The sequence below is a fragment of the Gymnoscopelus braueri genome, assembly GCF_963280865.1.
Source record: "Gymnoscopelus braueri genome assembly, chromosome: 22".
NCBI lineage: Eukaryota > Metazoa > Chordata > Actinopteri > Myctophiformes > Myctophidae > Gymnoscopelus > Gymnoscopelus braueri.
Genome location: NC_137624.1, coordinates 45,036,869 through 45,059,132, shown reverse-complemented (window position 1 = coordinate 45,059,132; position 22,264 = coordinate 45,036,869). Strand labels below are relative to the sequence as shown.

The 22,264-nt window shown below is 40.0% G+C and overlaps 2 protein-coding genes across 2 annotated transcripts in view; one reads left to right on the top strand and one right to left on the bottom strand.

Moving 5' to 3' along the window:
* Positions 1 to 22,264, bottom strand: part of LOC308077758 (BRCA1-associated protein-like) — an 801,007-nt gene that overhangs the window by 224,923 nt on the left and 553,820 nt on the right. The gene's annotated exons all lie outside the window — the stretch shown is intronic.
* The window catches only part of syk (spleen tyrosine kinase), a 36,302-nt gene continuing 16,469 nt past the window's right edge, over positions 2,432 to 22,264 (top strand). The window contains exons 1-5 of the mRNA XM_080419258.1: positions 2,432 to 2,662; positions 7,904 to 8,031; positions 10,630 to 10,818; positions 11,733 to 11,867; positions 13,780 to 13,940. Of these exons, the coding sequence (XP_080275384.1) occupies positions 7,963 to 8,031; positions 10,630 to 10,818; positions 11,733 to 11,867; positions 13,780 to 13,940 (554 nt within the window). The 5' untranslated portion in view covers positions 2,432 to 2,662; positions 7,904 to 7,962. The remainder of the gene's footprint in view (positions 2,663 to 7,903; positions 8,032 to 10,629; positions 10,819 to 11,732; positions 11,868 to 13,779; positions 13,941 to 22,264) is intronic.

Sequence of the window (22,264 nt, the reverse complement as noted above, 5' to 3'; positions counted from 1 at the left end):
CAATTAACCCCTTAAGACCTGAGGCCGATTTTACAAATGCCGTGTAAATCAGTATATAGGCTATAGTTCCCCCCCCCCCCCCCCCCCCCCACAAAAAAATGTATGTGTATTTGGCAGTGGTGGGAAAAGTACTCAAATGTTTTACTTTAGTAAAAGTATCAATACTGCAGAAATGTAGAAATAGTCTGTTAGAAGTAAAAGGGCCTGTGTTCAAAATGTAAAAATTCAAAGTATTGGCATCGAAATATACTTAAAGTACCAAAAGTAAAAGTACTGAAATGTTTGAAGATAGCAGATCTACACTGCTCACAACGCGTCGCATTGTGAGCTTGTAGATTGGCTATTTTCAAATAGCCTATTTATGAAATAATGTATGTTTTATAATATAATAATTTATATCTGCAAAGCAACTAGAAACTAAAGTTTTCAAATAATTGTAGTGCAGTAAAAGTTCAGTAAAAGTAAAATTGGAAATACTCCAGTATAGTAAATGTACCTCAAAATTGTACTTAAGTACAGTACTTGAGTGTGGCAGAAACATTGATGAAGATCAATATCTCAAGTATCAGGACATTCTATCATGCTATCTAAAACAATATATTTGTAACATTTATGTTTGACAAAAACACATTTAAATAACAAAATAAAAATTGAAACAACAAAAAGACAGTAAATCAGACGGTGATCCCGTGACCTGATTTATCCTTCCATCGTGCGACCCGACGGTGCCACACTCGCCGAAAAATAGCCGATCTGCAAGCTCACAACGCGTCGCGTCGCACCGCGACGCGTTGTGAGCTTGCAGATCTGCTATTTTCGGCGAGCACGACACAACTGGCGCATGAGATCACCGCAAGATGAGGAAGTGTGTGTCTGGGTGAGAAGAGAGAGAGAGAGAGAACAGAACGGAGGCCCTGCTGTAAGGGAGGCTGAGGTCTGTTGTGTCTGTTTAATGCAAAGATCTAACAGCCTATAGGAGAATGTCAAACTATGTTGCACAATCACTGTCTGTCTGTCTGTCTGTCTGTCTGTCTGTCTGTCTGCCTGTCTGTCTGTCGTTGTGGTTGGTCTGTCAGTGTGCTGTTCAGAGAGTAGAGCTTGTGTTTAACTAACTGTGGGGTTACTCAGCAGTACGTGAACCCATTTAAAAGGGTTAGTTCACCCAAAACAATACTCCGGTAGGCAGCGGTTCCGGTAGGAGACACAAATGAGACTCTTTGTGTCTCCTATACCGGAACCACTGCTGGTCATCAAATCATTGACTTAGGAATGAGACCAAAAAAAACAAAAATAAATATCCATGAATTCAGGCTATGCATTGTCCGTGGTCCCAATGCATAGCATGACTGGGGGGCCAGAAAATGAGAAAGTTTGTCCACCCGACAGAGACCATATGTGTCGGTGGGACTGGGACCCCTCCCCCATAACTCTGGGACCCCTAGTTATGCTTTTCATTGGGGCCACAGACACCCCCCTGTCCCTCCCCCATAACTCTGAGAGCCACTGCGTCAGTGAATACTTCATTGCATCGGCAATGTTTTTACCTAGCAACAGGGGGGGGGGGGGGGGCTTCCTCTTTTGAGACACAAAATGTTTCAATATATATATACTATATTTATATATATATACTATATTTATATATATATACTATATTTATATATATATACTATATTTATATTTATATATATATATATATACTATATTTATATATATATACTATATTTATATATATATACTATATTTATATATATATACTATATTTATATATATATATATACTATATTTTCTCTTTCAACATTTGCATTCATTTTTTCATTTATTATTATTATTGCATGTTCAGACATAAAATACACAAATAGCCGATCTACATGCTCAGAATGAGCCTTGAATGATGAAGTACATTATTGCTTAAGTGGTTGAAAAAAGAAATGCACGAATATATTGTACTTTTACTCCGCTACAATTACAAAACATACATTAACCACTTCAGCCATACATTTTGGCCATTTGAAAATAGCCGATCTACAAGCTCACAATGCGTCGCCATGCGACGCATTGTGAGCTTGTAGATCTGCTATTTTCAGACACTTTATACATTTGAAAACCTGTGAAATGGGACATTATGAGTACTTTCTACTTTTGGTACTTTAAGTACATTTTGATACCAATACTTTTGTGCTTTTACTCAATTACATTTTTAATTCTGGACTTTTACTTGCAGTAATTGATTACTCAAGTACAAAAAATGGAGTACTTTACCAATGTATCAATGAATTGGGTGTCCATAATTTACTGTCCCTGCCGGCGCTGTGTGTTTCCTGTTGTGGCGAGAGGAGGGCGTGTGGCGTTTGGCCCATTGCAGCGTTTTTAAATAAATTAAGGGAAGTCGGGGCCACTCACAACTCAAGGAAGTACGTTGAAATGAGGAAGCTTCACTTCATGGTCGACTCTAAAGAGGATAGTTCATTTTACCATCGAACTGTAAAGAGAGTTCCAGCTTCTTTTCACTTTGTTTGGCCTCGTTTTGGAAGCTTTGAAAGGTTGTCGTTTAGGATGCAAAAGGCTGTTGAGTTTGACCAACCTGCATGTTGTTGAGAGAAGTGCAAAGTGACAGGGGAGAGGGTGCGTTTGTTTCACCACACTGACCAACACACCAGATACTGTGAGTACACTTTTTTTTTTTTTTTTTTGCTTTGGCCTGCTTTTGTATGTTCATTTTATTTTATTTGTAATATTCTTACATTTTTCACATTTCATTCATTTCATCAGTGGTGTGTGTTGCAGTCATTCTTAAATGTTTTAATGTTTAAGGACCCCCAAATTGATGTAATCTATATGTATACGTATTTGGCTGCGGACCCCCGATCTGAAATGAATTTTGCGGCAGAAACCGCACCGTAAGAGAAGATTTGTCGAAATGTGTCAAGATTATTTGAAAATAGCAGATCTACAAGCTCACAACGCGTCGCGAGATTGTAGATCTGCTATTTTCGAATTGCCGAAGAATAAAACAAGGCTTAAGTGTTGAAACAGTTTTTTAATAAATTTTTTTCCATTTTTTTTCTCCATTTGGCTGGGGACCCTCTGGAACCCTCTCAAGGACTCCAGGGGGGTCCCTTGAACCGCACTTTGAGAACCACTGGTGTATAAAGTATACATACCTGAGTAAAAGCCAATGATCTTACTTGAAAGTGACTCTCGGATAAAAGTAAAATTCAGCCATGAAAACATCACTATCAAAAATATATCTGTGGTTAAATGTATACTTGGGCATCAAAAGTCATTATTTAACACCACTGCATTTCATATTCTTTAAACTACACAACATTATTGTATGTATAGATATTTTACAGGGGGATGTATCAAAACGTTTTGTTTGTATTTATCGTTTATGAATATCAGGTGGGTGGGGCAACGTTGTGGCATTTTTCTTTTATTTTGATCAGCTTCCTTGTGGTTCATAACATGTCAATAACATGTTTAATAACATGTTTAATCAAATGTTTTATTAACATGTTATTCCTTATTGTCATGGGTGAGTTTCCATCCATGTCCACTCTGAGAGGATGAGAGAGTTTGATGATGAAATACCTGCTTCAAAGGATACTGTAGTTAGTAGGGCCTGTCCCTTTTTTAAAGGAGTAGTTCACCCCAAAAAATGACTTATTTTCTATCAATTGCACACCCCATGAAGCCTTGAATTCATGGAGATTATTTTGTTTTCATCAATAAAGCCAATCATTTGATGACTCGGCGGAAAGATGCTAATGTATCCGGTAGGAGACTCAAAGGAGTCTCTTTGAGTCTGGAAATACACCCGGTCATCAAATTTTTGGCTCAGGAATGGGTCAAAAACTCAATAAAAAAATCCATGAATTCAAGGTTTCATGGGGTGTGCAGTTGATAGAAAATAAGTCACTTTTTTTTTAAGTGAACTACTCTTAAAGAACAACTTTTAACAGTTTTTTTTACAACCAAGGTTTATGTTTTAGCTTGTAATTAAATAAAATAAAAGATGAATGTTAAAACATTTTTTTTACTGCTTTCTATAGTTTTAGCAATTTTTGCGATCTTTTTTTTTTCAGTGGGCGGGGGCATTCGGCCAGGTGGCTAAATATGTCTTTTTTTACACAATAAAAAAGGTCCCGTGGTCTTTGATGGCCAGATGTGAGTTATTGGGGGCTACTGTAAAAAGTTAAAAAGATCACGAAAATTGCTAAAACTATAGAAAGCAGTAAATGAAAATGTTTTAACACTCATCTTTTATTTACTTTAATGACTAATAAGCTAAAACATAAACCTTGGTTGTAAAAAAACAAAGTTGTCCTTTAAGACAGTGGTTTTCAATCCTTTTCACATCAAGGTCCATTATTTATTCTGCATTTGAGCCACAGAACCACCGTTTGATGAGGGTTAGACTCTCAGACCCAAAACTTAGAATATTTTGTTATCGTTGGATAAGATTTTGTCCACAATTTCATCCATGTTGTGTTGATGTTGGTATCATGGGAGAGATAACAGGCAAACGTTCATCAAAATGAATTAAGTAATACAGATGTTTAGCAATAGTTTAACTCTTGAGAGTGTAAAAATTAAACCAAATGGACCCGTAAGGGTCCATTTGGTTTCATTTTTACACTCTCAAGAGTTAAAGGTCTAATAAGGGTCCATTTGGTTTCATTTTACACTCTCAAGAGTTAAAGATCTAGTAAGGGTCCATTTGGTTTCATTTTACACTCTCAAGAGTTAAAGATCTAATAAGGGTCCATTTGGTTTCATTTTACACTCTCAAGAGTTAAAGATCTAGTAAGGGACCATTTGGTTTCATTTTTACACTCTCAAGAGTTAAAGATCTAATAGGGGTCCATTTGGTTTCATTTTACACTCTCAAGAGTTAAAGATCTATAAGGGTCCATTTGGTTTCATTTTACACTCTCAAGAGTTAAAGATCTTTAAGGGTCCATTTGGTTTCATTTTACACTCTCAAGAGTTAAAGATCTTTAAGGGTCCATTTGGTTTCATTTTACTCTCTCTAGAGTTAAAGATCTAATAAGGGTCCATTTGGTTACCAACTCTCCTATCATTTAGCTGGGGACCACCTGGAACCCCCTCAAGGACCACTGGTGGTCCCCGGACCACTGGTTGAGAACCACTGCTTTAATCCACTGCTCCTTGATGAAGGTCAGCAAGTTGATTCTAATTCAATCTCATTTAAAGACATATTTATTATAGGATTAGATTAAAGGAGGAGTTCACCCAAACAATTACTTATTTTATATCAATTGCACACCCCATGAAGCCTTGAATTCATGGATTTATTTTTGTTTTTGTGGCATTCCTAAGCCAACAATTTGATGACCGGGTGTGTATCCGGTAGGAGACACAAATAATCTACTTTGTGTCTCCTACCGGATACATTAGCCGGTAGGAGACGGGAATCAAATTATTAGCTTAGGAATGCCACAAAAACAAAAATAAATCCATGGATTCAACGCTTCATGGGATGTGCAATTGATAGAAAATAAATCATTTTTTGGGTGAACTACTCCTTTAAGTATCAACACTCCTGCTCAACACTTGCCCAATGACAGAAATTGCTTAAAGGGATAGTTCACTTTTTTTCCTATCGATTACTCACCCCATGGAGACTTGAATTCATGGATATATATATATATATATATATATATATATATATATATATATATATATATATATATATATATATATATTACTATTATTATTTTTCCCTCGCATTCCTATAAGCCAATAATGTGATGACCAGCGGACCGGTAGGCAGCGGTTCTGGTAGGAGACACAAAGGAGACTCTTTGTGTCTCCTACCGGAACCGCTGCTGGTCATCAAATTATTGTCTTGGAAATGAGACAAAAACTAAACAATATCCATGAATTCAAGTCTCTATGGAGTGACTAATATATAGGAAATAAGTCATTTGGGGGTGAACTATCCCTTTAAGATAAAAGCCATGTAGTAGAGCACCAACGTCCTGAGGTCACTCCCACTGACGTCAGGACAGGTTGGGGGGTCCCAGGGGGGGTCCCTGGCTAAATCATTGATATGGTTGGGAACCAAATGGACCCTTACAGGTCTGTAACTCTGAGAGTGTATACATGGAACCAAATGGACCCTTAAGGGTCCATTTGGTTCCATTTGCACCCTCTATAAATTACACAATGCGTCGCATCGCAGCGCATTGTGAGCTTGTAGATCGGCTATTTTCAAATGGCCGAAATGTATATAGGGCTGTAAAAATACAATTTGCCTCTGAGATGTAGTGGAGTAGAAGTAAGGAGTAAGTACTGGAAATTGGAAATACTCAAGTAAATTACAAATATCTCAAAATTGTTCTTAAGTAGAGTACTTGAGTACATGTACTTAGTTACTTTCCACCACTGGTAAAAAAAAATGAAACTAAATGTGATGAAAACAGGAACATAGACGTAAAGTATTGTGTGTCTGTATTGCGTAGTGTGCAGATCTGGAGGCCTCAGTAGACAGTTTGTTTAACAGAAGAACCACACTGTTGTCTGGTCAGCAAACTCACCAGTTACTTGATAACCACCAATGTTGTCTAGATACGCAAACTAAGCTTTTTATTTAACTGAACAAGGCGTGTGTGTGTGTGTGTGTGTGTGTGTGTGTGTGTGTGTGTGTGTGTGTGTGTGTGTGTGTGTGTGTGTGTGTGTGTGTGTGTGTGTGTGTGTGTGTGTGTGTGTGTGTGTGTGTGTGTGTGTGTGTGTGTGTGTGTGTGTGTGTGTGTGTGTGTGTGTGCACGCGTCGACACTCAAAGTAAGAGATACTCTATGTGAAAAAATATAGACATGAATAATTTTAAACACGTGTTGTCCCCCAGGGCTCTATACCCAGAAATAAGTTTAATTTGCAGCAACATAGTTTTCTCACAGTAAACAAACCAACATACAGTATAAGTGTATGCAGGCTATCTGAACATTTATAAAGTTACCATTCAATGAATTTTAAGACCTTTTTAATACCAAATTCTCAAATGTAACATAAGAAAAAGAGGCAAAACTACAAGCTCAAAACGTCTCGCACTGCGAGGCGTTTTGAGCTTGTAGATCGGCTATTTTCACAATACTTATCTGTGGAACCGAGTCAAACTAAATGTAATGCCTACAATTCCAAGTGCTTGTCAGGGTGGGGGGTCCCCAGTTCAAATATGATTATGTTGGGGGGTCACAGCCTGAAAGGTTTAGGAACCCTTGCCCTAAACCAATGTCTTTGCCGGAAAAAAAAAACCTGATCTACAACCTTACAACACGTGGCGACACATTATGACCTGACCTGCAAGATCAACTGTTTCTGCCCAATGTTCACCCCCAGAATAGGGCTGCTAGGGGGGGGGAGGGGTCATGTGGTTGACCTTTTTGAGCCTAGTTTTAAAATACTGTAAAAATCATGATCTTACAAGGTTATAATAACCTTTAACCCTTAGAACCCTAAGTACGGGAAAGAATCGGTTTCATTTTAAGATTTATTTGGCTATTTAAAAATAGCAGATATACAAGCTCATAGCGCTGCAATTTTGAGAACCACCGATATATAGCAACATCCGTTTTCTTATTTTTTTTGGGGGGGGGGGGGAGGGGGGGGGGGGATTTAGAAGACATTGTAGAATCCCCCAGAAGCAAAGATTTGAGTAAAAAAAATGTCACAAAAAAATAATATATATTTATATATTCAAAGATTTGCACACATTTTCAAGATTTTTCAAAAATAGCAGATATACAAGCTCATAGCGCGGCACTCTATGAGCTTGTAGATCTGCTATTTTTGAATAGCCAAATAAATCTAAAAATGACACACTTTCCCGTATTGAATGGGTTGAAAAAAGCTTTGTAAATTCTGCTCATTCTTCTCCAGGTGACTCAAGTTGGAGTCGTTCCAGCTCTGTCAAAAAAAGACGTTCTTCGCGAGCCAAGATGGCCGACAAAGCCACGTTCTTCTACGGCAACATAACGCGGGAGGAGGCCGAGGACTACCTGCGACAGGTAGATATATGATCTATGAGATATGATGATATGAGACAGGTAGATATATGATCTATGAGATATGATGATATGAGACAGGTACAGTAGATATATGATCTATGAGATATGATGATATGAGACAGGTAGATATATGATATACCAGGTGGATTTGAACCTGTGAAGGTTCCGTGCCTCAAAATAGAAGTTTGAGAGCGTTTTGAGGTTTAAAAGAGAGTAGACAACACTGCGGTCAAAAAACAACGGCTGCCGTTCGTTTTTGGTCGGCTGCACTCAGGCTGCACTCGGTTCCATTCGGGCTCACTCGAACTCGCCACCTGATTGGCCGACTTCCGCTGTCAATCACAGAACGATGAGCGACGACGCTGATAGGCTCGTCCATTTGGAGAACGGGCTAGAAACGCCCAGACAAGCCTTCAGGCCAGACTCCTTCCTGAAATCAAATGCAAATGAGATTTCCAGAGGGAGGGGGGTTTACCAGGTTAGGTTACCGCCCCGTGTGTGGACTAATCCACTCAATTCAATGAACCCCCCACTCAATCCTGGAGCGCATCTGTGTCGTTTTAGATTTTTGTCATATTTTATACTTTGGGCTATTCAAAAAATAGCAGATCTACAAGCTCGTCGCGCGGCGCCGAGTGCCTCGCTACGAGCTTGTAGATCTGCTATTTTTGAAAATAATCTTGAAAATGTGTGCAACTCTTTGAATATAGACTATATATATTTTGGAAAGCGAAAATGTTTAACTCAAATCTTTGCCTCTGGGGCGGGGGGTCCCTGGAACAAAATATTTATGGGGGTCTGCGGCCAAATACATATAATTCTGGGGGTCCTTGACATGAAAAGGTTTTGTTACAGGGACCCCCTCACAGAAGGAAAGATTTGAGTAAAAAATGTTGTTAAAAAAAAAAAAATCTTAATATGGTTATAGGCTCTAGAGGAATCCACAGAGCGCTGCGGTGTGCATTCTGCATTCTGACACCACAGTTCTGATTGCACCAGGGGAGCGTTCTGTGGATTCATCTATGGCTAAAATAGCCAAAATGAATGATTGAATGAATGAATAGTTTATTTCGGTCTTACGCCATGCACAGAGTTAGTCACATTAAACATTTCCCCAACAAAATATTAAATAAAATTCATGGACCGAAAAGGTGTAGGCTGAAGCCGTAGCTTATAATGCCTTAGAATGTTCTAAAACAAACAATAACAAAACATCAAACAATACTCAAAACAAAACAAAAACAAAGACAACATTTGTCTTTTCATCTACAAAAAAATAACATTTTATGGTTTATAATACTTTTTTATATTTACATACTATATTATCTTTAAACATTTTCTTGAATTTATAGAATGAACTGCACTTTTTTAGGTCGTTATCACTTCTATTCCATATTTCTCATAACCGATGAGGACCAAATGACACAGATGGGTTCCCTGATTAAATGGGTTGAATTCAATTCAATTTAAATTCTTGGCATGAGAAAACAGGGTCAAAAACATAATAAAATAAAAAATAAAAAAATAATATTTTTATTTTTTTTAAGATCCCAGGCTAATAAGCCAAATATGCCTTAATGCATTATAATTTATAACTTATAACTTAATACTTCCTAAGGTTAATCTGAACATCAAATCAATATTTTAAATATGTTTTTTTTTTGCACATGCATTCCATCTATTCCATAGGGCTAGATCACACATGGGCAAATGACATCATCAACTAGTGACGGGCATGGCCCCTATTGAGTGAAAGATGAACCGTTTCTAAAATAAATACAATATTTAAGGTGTTTTAAAAATTTAATTTTTAGTAATAGAGGGAAATGATAAAGTATTAACACATTGATTGCCAAGATATTAAACATAGTTTTCTATCCCCTTGCCAGCGTATAATTACCTCAATCCGATGATATTTGAAACGCCGTGGAACCGACATTGTGTCCCAAAAACACAAACAAAATAGTCCCCGTGGGTTAGCGGAGGGATCTGTGTATCCATAGGAACGACAACGTTCCAACCGCGATCTGCCATTTTGGGGCTTCGGCCCGCTGAAGACTAGTGGTTTTCAATGCAAAAAAAAGAAACTGAGTTACAGCTGTTTTTCTGAAAATCCCAAACAGGAAGCGGATGGCTTCCTGGTTTTTTGGAAGGACGTCACATCCACATTCTACTTCTCTGAATGACGATCGATCATTCCAAAGCTGTGTTAGGGCGCCCCTTGTGGAATTTTCCCCCCAAAATGAAAGAACGCATCAATGCGATCTTGGCCATCAATGTGTTAACCCATTAATACCTGGGACGCATCTGTGTCACTTTTAGATTTCTTTAGGCTATTCAAAAATAGCAGATATACAAGCTCATAGCGCGGCACCGAGTGCCGCGCTACGAGCTTGTAGATCTGCTATTTTTGAAAAATCGTGAAAATTATTTTTAAAATATTTTTTTCCGATTTTTTTTTTAGGATTTTGAAAATGTTTAGAAGCGGCCTCAGGTCTCAATGGGTTAAGACATATTTGGCTTATTAGCCAGGCAGGCAGGGAGGGTTTTAAACCTGTGATGTGACAGTAAAAGTTTGATTGTGATTGTTGTCGACAGGGCGGCACGTCCAACGGTCTGTACCTGCTGAGACAGAGCCGTAACTACCTGGGCGGCTACGCCCTGTCTGTAGCCTACAAGCAGGCCATCTACCACTACACCATCGAGAGGCAACCCAACGACATGTTCGCCATCGTGGGAGGGAAGAGCCACCGCGACCCCGTGGGCGTCATCGACTACCACTCACAGGTGACTGTATAAAACGTTTTGCACGTAAACCCGGGAGCGCACCTGTGTCATTTGTTTTGATTTCTGCGGCTATTCAAAAATAGCAGATCTGCAAGCTCGTAGCGCGGCGCCGAGTGCCGCGCTATGAGCTTGTATATCTGCTATTTTTGAATAATCGTGAAAATGTGTGCAAATCTTTGAATATATATTGTTTTAAAGCGAACATTTATAACTCAAATCTTTGCTTCTGGGGGGTCCTTGACATGAAAAAGTTTGAGCGCCGCTGATATAGAAACGTACGTTTTTCTGAAAACTGTTGGGATTTAGGAGACTTTTGCAGAATCGGCTTCAGGTCTTAATGTGTTAACCCATTGAGACCTGAAGCCGATTCTACATGTCTCCTAAATCTCAACAGTATTCTGAAAAACGTATGTTTCTATATCAGTGGTGCTGAATCTTTTTCATGTCAAGGACCACCAAAATGATATGTATTTGGCCGCGGACCCCCATCAAAATATTTTTTTCCAGGGACCCCCCAGAAGCAAAGATTTGAGTTAAAAATGTTCGCTTCGAAAATATATATATTCAAAGATTTGCACACATTTTCACGATTTTTCAAAAATAGCAGATCTACAAGCTCGTAGCGCGGCACTCGGTGCCGCGCTATGAGCTTGTATATCTGCTATTTTTGAATAGCCCAAAGTGTAAAATAATGCTTTTTAGCTCAAATCAAAAAATGACACAGTTCCAGGTCTTAATGTGTAAAGGAGTACGACTGTATAAGCTTGTTAGCAAATGGGGGGGGTGGGGGGGGGGGGGGGGGGGTCCGGGGAGTGTGAATGAAGTATGTAAACATTCTGCCTTCCGTGTCTACATGAACTATCGTTACCCTGAATTAAATTGTGACTGTGACGATCCCTATGCCTGCCTGTCAGGAGCCAGACGGCCTGGTGTGTCTGCTGAGGAAGCCCTGCAACCGGCCCAAGAACATGCAGCCCAAGGTGGGTCCGTTTGAAGACCTGAAGGAGAAGCTGATCCGGGAGTACGTCAAGCAGACCTGGAACCTGCAGGTCAGTGTGTTTTCCCACCTTCAGAAGATGTACCGTTCATTTATAACATGTACGTGGGCAACTGGCGGCCCCGGGGGGCCACATGCGGCCCCCACCTTCACTTAATGCGGCCCGCAGGTTAATATCAGAATAGTGATTATATTATTGATTTCAGCTGTTATGATTCATAACATGCAAACATGACCCGCTTTAATGACTTCAGTCTGTATTAGTAGCTTAATGACTTTTTTATGTCCAATATATTTGTATTTAAGTTCATAAAGTTAACATAAGTATAACTAAATGCATTTGAAATGAAATAAAAATGTTACTTTTCTGGATTCCAATTCAAAACTAGCAAAAATAGCAGATCTACAAGCTCAAAACGCGTCGCACTGCAACGCGTTTTGAGCTTGTAGATCGGCTATTTGTGCTACTTTTGTGTGATGTAGAATGGCGAAAAAAGTTCAAATACGGAGCGACAGTATATGCAATGTGGCCCTCTGGAGTGACTGTGGAAATATAGTGGCCCTCTGGAGTGACTGTGGAAATATAGTGGTCCTCTGGAGTGACTGTGGAAATATAGTGGTCCTCTGGAGTGACTGTGGAAATATAGTGGTCCTCTGGAGTGACTGTGGAAATATAGTGGTCCTCTGGAGTGACTGTGGAAATATAGTGGTCCTCTGGAGTGACTGTGGAAATATAGTGGCCCTCTACATCATCAAAGTTACCCAATGCTGATTTATACTGTGTGCTCAGTGATGGAAGTAAAAGTATTGAAAATTGGAAATACTCCAGTAAAGTAAAAAAAAAAAAATGACCTAAAAAAAAACGTGTGAGAGAGAGAGGGAGAGAGAGGGGCAAGAAAGACAGAGTGAGAGGAGGGGGAGAGATAGAGAGAGAGAGAGGGGTGAGAGAGAGGGAGAGAGATGGGGGGCGTGAGAGAGAGAGGGAGAGGTAGGGGCAAGAAAGACAGAGTGAGAGGGAGAGAGAGAGAGAGGGGGAGAGAGAGGGAATTGTACTTAAGTACAGTACTTGAGTACATGTACTTAGTTACTTTACACCACTGTCAGTGTGTATAAATAAAGATCAGGTGGTGATCTCATGCTATGGTGTCATATCCTCTGTAACATACTGGAGTCTTTTTTTTAAAACATACTTTTCTAGTAGAACGGTGAGCATATGGTCTCTGTTTCTGTCTGACAATTATTATTATTTCTGTCTCTGTCTGACAAGTATCAGGTGATAATCTCATATGTTCATATGGTCTCTGTCTGTCAGGTGATAATCTCATATGTTCCAAAACTGTTAATTCAAAATCGCAACAAAAAAAAACGCTTTGCGCCGCGTTTGGAGCTTGTAGTTCTGCTACTTTTGATGCTGTTGTGTGGCGCTGTCGTGTGATCAAGTTTGTAAATTACAAAAAAACACACGTTCCCATTGGTGTAAAGTAACTAAGTACATTTACTCAAGTACTGTACTTAAGCACAATTCTGGGGTATTTTTTTACTTTACTGGAGTATTTCCAGTTTTCAGTACTTTTACTTCTACTCCACTACATCTCAGAGGCAAATATTGTACTTTTTACTCCACTACAATTATTTGAAAACTTTAGTTACTTTGTAGATATAAATTATGATATTATAAAATAAAGCATACATTAACCACTTCAGCTCTATTTTATACCTAGGCTGTTTGAAAATAGCCGATCTACAAGCACGTGCTTTAAAATATATATATATATATTCAAAGATTTGCACACATTTTCCAAGATGTTTCAAAAAAAAAGAAATAGCAGATCTACAAGCTCATAGCGCGGCACTATGAGCTTGTAGATCTGCAATTTTTTAATAGTCAAAGAAATCAAAAAATGACACAGATGCGTTCCCGGTCTTAATGGGTTCAGTCAAACTACTTGTGGTTCATCCTCCAGGGTCCAGCGTTGGAGCAGGCCATCATCAGCCAGAGGCCTCAGCTGGAGAAGCTGATCGCCACCACGGCCCACGAGAAGATGCCCTGGTTCCACAGCGCCATCTCCAGGACGGACGCAGAGCCACGCCTACAGAACGGATCCCGCACCAACGGGAAGTTCCTGTAAGAAATGTCTCAGATCATTCATTATCCATTAAAAGACCTTAAAGGAAGGGGCACGGTGGCGCAGTCGGTAGCGCTGTCGCCTCACAGCTAGAAGGTCCTGGGTTCGATTCCCGCCGGGGACGCTGTGGGCACTGGGGGCGTGTCTTCTCCTCCGCGTCATCAGCGCCCATACCCTAGGTGGGGTTGGCGAAAGGGCCTACTCTGTGTGGAGTTTGCATGTTCTCCCCGTGTCTCCTAGGGTAGTTAATACCCTCACAAAAACATGTAGTAATCCTGGTCACTATACCGCCTCCCCCATGACAGCCGGGGCGCCTGATGGAGGGGAAGGGAACTGGTTGGAATAACGTGTTCCTTCCACGCGCTACGTCCAACCAGGGAAACTCCCCCCTGTCAGGTGACAAGAAGGTCAGTTGGCTCTCATGCCTGAAGGAAGCATGAGCTCGGCCCTGGCCTCCCTACTGTGGGGTGACAGGTGTAATACTGGTGTAGGGCTGGTGTAGTGCCCAGGATCACTTAGGAAATTGGCACCGGGTGAAAAAAATGGGTTACAAAAATCGCGGGATAAAAATTTAAAATAAAAAAAAAAAGACCTTAAAGGACAACTTTGTTTTTTTACAACCAAGGTTTATATTTTAGCTTGTAATTAAAGTAAATAAAAGATGAGTGTTCTTTTTTTTCTTCCTATAGTTTTAGCAATTTTCGCGATCTTTTTTTACAGTGGGCGGGGGCATTCTGTCCGGTGGCTAAATATGCCTTTTTTACACATTAAAAAAAGGTCCTGTGGTCTTTGATGGCCAGATGTGAGTTATTGGGGGCTAGAAGAGCTACTGTAAGTAATAATAAAGAAAACGCCGGGTTATTGTGTGAAAAAAAGACATATTTAGCCACCGGACAGAATGCCCCCACCCACTGTAAAAAAATATCGCGAAAATTGCTAAAACTATAGAAAGCAGTAAAAAAAATTAACACTCATCTTTTATTTACTTTAATTACAATCTAATACATAAACCTTTGTTGTAAAAAAACAAAGTTGTCCTTTGAGACATTAAGGCCTGAGGCCATTCTTAAAAATGTTTTCTAAATCCTAACAGTTTTTTGAAAAAAAATCAACAACAAAAAAAGTCAAGATTTTTCAAAAATAGCAGATCTACAAGCTCATAGCGCGGCACTCGGTGCCGCGCTATGAGCTTGTAGATCTGCTATTTTTGAATAGCCAAATAAATCTAAAGTGAAAACAGATGCGTTCCAGGTCTAAATGGGTTAAATTCACTGTCATCTGGGGACCCCCCAAAAATCATGTGGCCCTGGCCTAGAGGGACGTCACATCTACACCAGCTAATGCCATCTTATGGTGACATTTCTTTGGGTCCCCTAGGGGTCCCGGACCCCCTGTTGAAGACCCCTGCTCTAGGCAATTTGAATATAGAAGATAAATCAGGCTTGACTTGGAAAGCTTGGTTCACTGTATAGTGTGAGTGTTGCCTCTTCACTTGGCCCTGTTTCCACAGAGGAAAAGAGTGTGTGTGTGTGTGTGTGTGTGTGTGTGTGTGTGTGTGTGTGTGTGTGTGTGTGTGTGTGTGTGTGTGTGTGTGTGTGTGTGTGTGTGTGTGTGTGTGTGTGTGTGTGTGTGTGTGTGTGTGTGTGTGTGTGTGTAGGTGTGTGTGGGTGGGTGGGTGGCGCAAGTTTACAGTAAACTTCCTTTTATCTATGGAGAGAGAGAGAGAGGGCAAGAGAGAGAGAGAGAGAGACAAAGAGAGCGAGAGAAAGAGAGAGAGGGGGTGAGAGAGAGAGAGAGGAGGGGCTAGAGAGAGAGAGAGAGAGAGAGGGAGGGGGAGCCTGAGAGAGCGAGAGAGAGAGACCGTGATCGAGAGAGGGGCCGTGAGAGAGAGAGAGAGAGGGAGGGAGAGAGAGAGAGGAGGGAGAGAGGGGGGCAGAGAGACATAGAGAAGAAGCACTGTGGTTTCCGCTGTGAGAGGTTGCAAATGACTTCCTGTTTAGTGACCAAATACATGCTGAGCTGTAACTGTAACCGTCTGTCAACATGAGAACGCTTGAAAAACAAGCCAAATGCCAAAACAAACCTATATGCTGTAAATGAGATCGGCTATTTGAAAATAGCAGATCTACAAGCTCACAGCGCGTCACTATGCGACACGTTGTGAGCTTGCAGATCTGCTATTTTCACAAAATCTTGAAATAAAATGTGGAATATTTGAATATATCTGAAACATTCTAACAACACACATCTGGTACGGGACAAAACATTTTCAGATCGGGGGTTCGAGGGACAAATACATATTTGACAAATTTGGGGGTCCATGACTTGAACATATGTGAGAACCACTGGTTTAAATAATGATAATAATAAAAACATTAGGAAGCTCAAACACTTTAGAAACAAGCCAAAACTACCAATATATACAAGCCACTTTACAGGAAAAGAAGCCCAAAGTCTCTTATAATAAAGCAGACATGGCAACACTGGACACAATCTGCCTTTATTCATCATGTACATTTTACCTCAGTGTCAAGGACCCCCAAATTCATATGTATTTGCCCGCGGACCCCCACCATCTGAAAATATTTTGTGCCAGGGACCCTTTTTTTCCTTTCTTTTTCCTTTATTTATTCAGGGGAGCCCACTGAGAGCAAGCTCTCTTTTTCAGGGACGCCCTGATAACAGCATATAACACATATAAAATACATACATAATGAAAAACAATAACAAACATTTGAATCACATTACAATCATCACAGATGCAAATAAACATAGTGTTACATGAAACAGGTACAGTTACTATGTAGTGTGTCCTCAAGAAGCACCCTGAATGTCTCTATTGAGAGTCAGACCAATCGCTCCAGTTTCAGAGAGTCCTGAAGTTTGTTCCATTTGTGTGGAGCATAATACATGAAGGCAGTCTTTCCATGTTCACTGCTCTTACGAGGACTGTTATATCTAATGTGTGTTTGTGAACGTGTTGAGTGTCCAGTAACCTTTGGTTCTAAGAGCGAAGATAGGTATAGAGGAAGTTTACCACACAAGGCCTTATACATAAAAAGAATACAATGTTGCTCTCTGCGTACTGCGAGAGATGGCCAGCCCACTTTATCATATAAAATACAGTGATGGGTGTGATAGTCATCACCAGTGATAAAACGTAGGGCACTGTGGTAGACTGCTTCAAGAGGCTTCAGTGTGGAGATTGAAGCATGCATGTACAGCACATCACCGTAGTCAAACACAGACATTATGACAGATTGAATAACAGCTTTTCTGCTGGAAAAAGAAAGAAAAAAAGACCCAAGGACTTTCCTTTCCAAGGACACAAGATTTGTGATGTTAAAATCTTCAGAAATCTTCAAAATTGTTTGCTTGTACAGTATAGCCGGTGTATATGGGGTTTAAAGTGGGTAAACTTGTCAAATGTTTTATGCTATAACTCATTTTGGCGGGAACCCCCCTGGAACCCCCTCAAGGACCACCTGGGGGTCCCTGGACCCCACTTTGAGATGAATACAAAGTCATTTTAGATTGAACACAGATAGTGGATGCATAAAGAACACATCCCATAGAGTCAGAGATAATGGCATTTTATTACTGAAAAAAACTGAACCAAAACAAACCTCATGATATGTCTTAATCATTTCACCCAAAAGGTTTATAACAATATTAGTCCATGAGCCAGACAAGATTTCATTATCGAAAGAGTGGGCAAAACCATACCTATATTAAATTGTTCATAGGGTCAATACGAGTAAATAAATATATGATAACCTTTCCACAGGAGCAGCTTTTTCATGGTTATCACACATTTTGTTATTTTCCCCATACGTACAAGACAGGTGAAAAAATGACAAAATTTAAAAAGGAGTTATCATAATGAAACTTCCTGAGTTGATTACTTACATGATGACAATGATTTATCGTATTACAAGTTTTCTGAAATTGTATATTTAAATATGCAAATTAGGCATTTAGTCCATGAGCCAGAGCCCCAAAATTGAGCCAGATATTGAATATTCCCTCGTTAAAAACCTTTGACTCAAACATCTTAACAAAATGAAATAAGTATGTTGACTCTGGCTTTGTCCAATGTTCCAATGTTGATTCTGGAAAGTTATGCAATTGTGGGCATATTTTCCTAATGCCTAATTTGCATATTTAAATATACAATTTCAGAAAACTTGTAATACGATAAATCATTGTCTTCATGTAAGTAATCAACTCAGGAAGTTTCATTATGATAACTCCTTTTTAAATTTTGTCATTTTTTCACCTGTCTTGTACGTATGGGGAAAATAACAAAATGTGTGATAACCATGAAAAAGCTAGCCTGGTAAACCCTCCCTCCGGAAATCTAATTTCTATTTGATTCCAGGAGTGAGTCTGGCCTTATCGCCCATTCTGCAATATTGGCTGCAGGCTGAGTTGGGCGGAAGTAATACCGTTGACTGACAACCCCTTCAGCCAATGATATTTTTTCCCCTTCAGCCAATCAGCAGTTCACCAGTCTAATGTGACGTCAACGGGACTTTTGAGACAGCCAAGCCCAAAATGGGTTGCCTTATTCGGGTACATGGGTGTCACTGCCCACCCCTACCGGTTCTCTAAATTTTTATTTTTAAATAGGCTTTGTCATGATTAATTGACCACATATATGAAGTTAAACAACTAAATTCTATCCAAACGATATCTTATAAGTAAATTCCGTGCCTCAAAATAGAAGTTAGAGAGCTTTTTGAAGTCAAAAAATCGCGGAGATTATAGCGGACAGAAAAAGATGGCTGCCGTTCGTGTTTTGGGCTCACTCGAACTCGCCACCTGATTGGCCAACTGTCGCTGTCAATCACAGAACGATGTGCGACGACGCTGATAGGCTCGGTTAGCTGGTAATTCCACTAGAAACCCCCACAATGGGCTATCAGGCCAGACTCACTCCTGGAATCAAATAGAAATTAGATTTCCGGAGGGAGGGTTTACCAGGCTATGAAAAAGCTGCTCCTGTGGAAAGGTTATCATATATTTATTTACTCATATTGACCCTATGAACAATTTAATATAGGTTTGGTTTTGCCCACTCTTTCGATAATCATTGCTCAATTTTGGGGCTCTGGCTCATGGACTATATATGACTATTAACCCTTTAACACCGGCAACACATCTGTGTCATTTTAAGATTTCTTTGGCTGTATAAAAATAGCAGATCTACAAGCTCGCCGCGCTACGAGCTTGTAGATCTGCAATTTTCTTTGAAAAATCCTGAAAATGTGTGCAAATCTTTAGTTTGAATATATATATATACTTTTTTAAAGCGAAAGTTTTTAACTCAAATCTTTGCTTGAGAAATGTCTTCTAAATCCTAACAGTTTATTTTATTTTATTTATTTTACTTATGTTGCTATATTATCAATGGTTTTCAAACTTTTTTCATGTCAAGGACCCCCAAAATGTATTTGTCCACGGACCCCCTCCCATCTAAAAATATTTTGTTCCAGGGACCCCCAGAAGCAAATATTTTAGTTAAAATGTATATAAAAGATTTGCACACATTTTCACGATTTTTCTAAAAATAGCAGATCTACAAGCTCATAGCGCGCACTCGGTGCCGCGCTATGAGCTTGTAGATCTGCTATTTTTGAATAGCAGATGCCTGGCGAGCGCAGTCGTCACACAGAAGTCAAGGCACAGACGGCTGTAGAGGAATATCTTGTGGAGTTTTAATGTTACTACGCATTCCAGAAATATATAGCTCATAAAGATTTGTGTAGGAAATGTAAATATGGCAACTCGTTTAGATGTAAGCCTACGTAGGTTTATGGTTTATGGTTTCCCAAGGACTATAGCCGTTTCACTCATGGTACAATTTCTCTTCTTGTTCTTTCATAACAGATACATACATGTGTCAGATAATCCCCACGAGAGTAAAAAACGTTTCAGTCATTATTCAGTCAGACTTCACTGTAGCCTATAGTAGCCTTTACATAAATGATATTTGTACTTAGGCTGTCGTGAAAGTTTATTATAATTAGAGAAATGTAAAGTTTCAAATACAAAAGTAGTAGCCTAGTAGTTGTGAATTATCAAACTGGACATTTAGACTGAATGTTTCCTTTATCCTCATCTTGAGCTATAATGCACGCAAACTGTTTCACCAGGTTTTATTTGTGTTGTTTCTCATAAGCGTGCATCCGGTGTCCGTCAACAACACAGCCGTCTGTGCCTTGACCTCTGTGCTCTGACTGCGCTCGCCAGGCTCTCTCCTCACCCGAAAAATAGCAGATCTACAAGCTCACAATGCTTCACATCGCGACGCATTGTGAGCTTGTAGATCTTCTATTTTCAAATGGCTGAAATAGGGCGGAAGTGATTAAAGGATGTTGTGTAATAATAATACAAATCTACAAAGTAACTAGTAACTAAAGTTTTCAAATACTGTAATTGTAGTGGAGTAAAAGTATAATATTTGCCCGCTGAGATGTAGTGGAGTAGAAGTAAAAGTATTGAAAATTCGAAAACTCCAGTAAAGTGAAAAATACCTCAAAATTGCACTTAAGTACAGTACTTGAGTAAATGTACTTAGTTACTTTACATCACTGGTGATAGGTGAGGTCTAGCACGTGGGTTGCCACCCATGTGGCTTTAACCACTTAGCTTTGGCTATTCAAAAATAGCAGATATACAAGCTCATAGCGCGGCACCGAGTGCCGCGCTATGAGCTTGTAGATCTGCTATTTTTGAAAAACCTTGAAAAAGTGTGCATATCTTTGAATATATGTATTTTTTTAAAGCGAAAATTAATTTGCTTCTGGGGGGTCCCTGGCTTAAAATATTTTCGAATGGGGGGTCCGCGGCCAAATGTATATCAATTTAGGGGTCCTTGGCATGAAAAAGGTTGAAAACCACTGTTCTAAACAACACAGTTGGCCTCTGACGACCAAGGAGAGACTCAGGAGAGACTCAGACAGTCAGGTGGATCTACAAACACATGTTTGTCTGTTAATAACAGGATCTCTGAGAGTGAGTGATTTAGATCCATCACACAGCAGCTGTGTGTGTAGCCACACATCTGTGTCATTTTAGATGTTTAGCTCTATAACCCTTATTTTTATACTTTGGCCGGTGCGGCAGTGTCTCAGGGGTAGAGTGGCCGGGTAGAGTGAACTGGAAACCGCAAGGTTCCCAGTTCGATCCCGGGCTGGGGCGCTCCCCCAGAGTTAAGTGTGGAAGTGTCCTTGAGCAAGACGCTGAACCCCTAATTGCTCCTGATGAGCAGGTTGGTGCCTTGCATGGTTTCCTCCTCCATCGGTGTGTGAATGGGTGTATGAATGTGTGCGTGTGTGTGTGTGTGTGTGTGTGTGTGTGTGTGTGTGTGTGTGTGTGTGTGTGTGTGTGTGTGTGTGTGTGTGTGTGTGTGTGTGTGTGTGTGTGTGTGTGTGTGTGTGTGTGTGTGTGTGTGTGTGTGTGTGTGTGTGTGTGTGTATGAATGGGTGAATGAATGTGTGTATGAATGGGTGTGTGAATGGGGGTGTGTGTGTGTGTGTGTGTGTGAATGGGTGTGTGAATGTGTGTATGAATGTGTGTATGAATGGGTGAATGAATGTGTGTATGAATGGGTGTGTGAATGGGTGTGTGAATGTGTGTATGAATGGGTGTATGAATGGGTGAATGAATGTGTGTATGAATGGGTGTGTGAATGGGTGTGTGAATGTGTGTGTGAATGGGTGAATGTAATGCAGTTAGCCAGCTGCTGGGTAAACCTGTGTGGTGTTGTACACACTGCCAGTATGGGCCCAAATAAGTCATTCCACACCGTTTTTTGTTTGTTTAGTTTTTTCACTTTTTTTGATTGGTGCTAGCCACTCCAAGGACTGACTTTGTGTGTGTGTCCGTCCGTCCGTCCGTATGAGCACAGCCTCAACAGCTGCAGCTGATTGCAACACAACGTTGCAACCAGTTACACTAATTAACTCATCAAAGGCACCACTCTCTTCACACTGGGTGTGATTCTTTTTTTTAAATATTGAACTTACGTTTTATAGCGGAGGTCAACGTGGCTCGGGTCAGGCTGAGAGCTTGACCCAATAATAAGCACTGAGGATTGTACAGTGTTGTAGGTTCCACTAAGTGTTTAATTCAGTGACTCTAAACCTATTTTCAACTTCAAGGACCCCCCGTTTGATATGACAGGGTTGTACACTCTCTGAGTTACATGACCTGTAAGGAACCATTAACTATATCTGGTCTGTAGGAACCAACGTTTGGTTCCTATTCTATCAATCCTTTAGTTGGGGGTCCCCTGGGGGTCCACGGACCCCCCTTT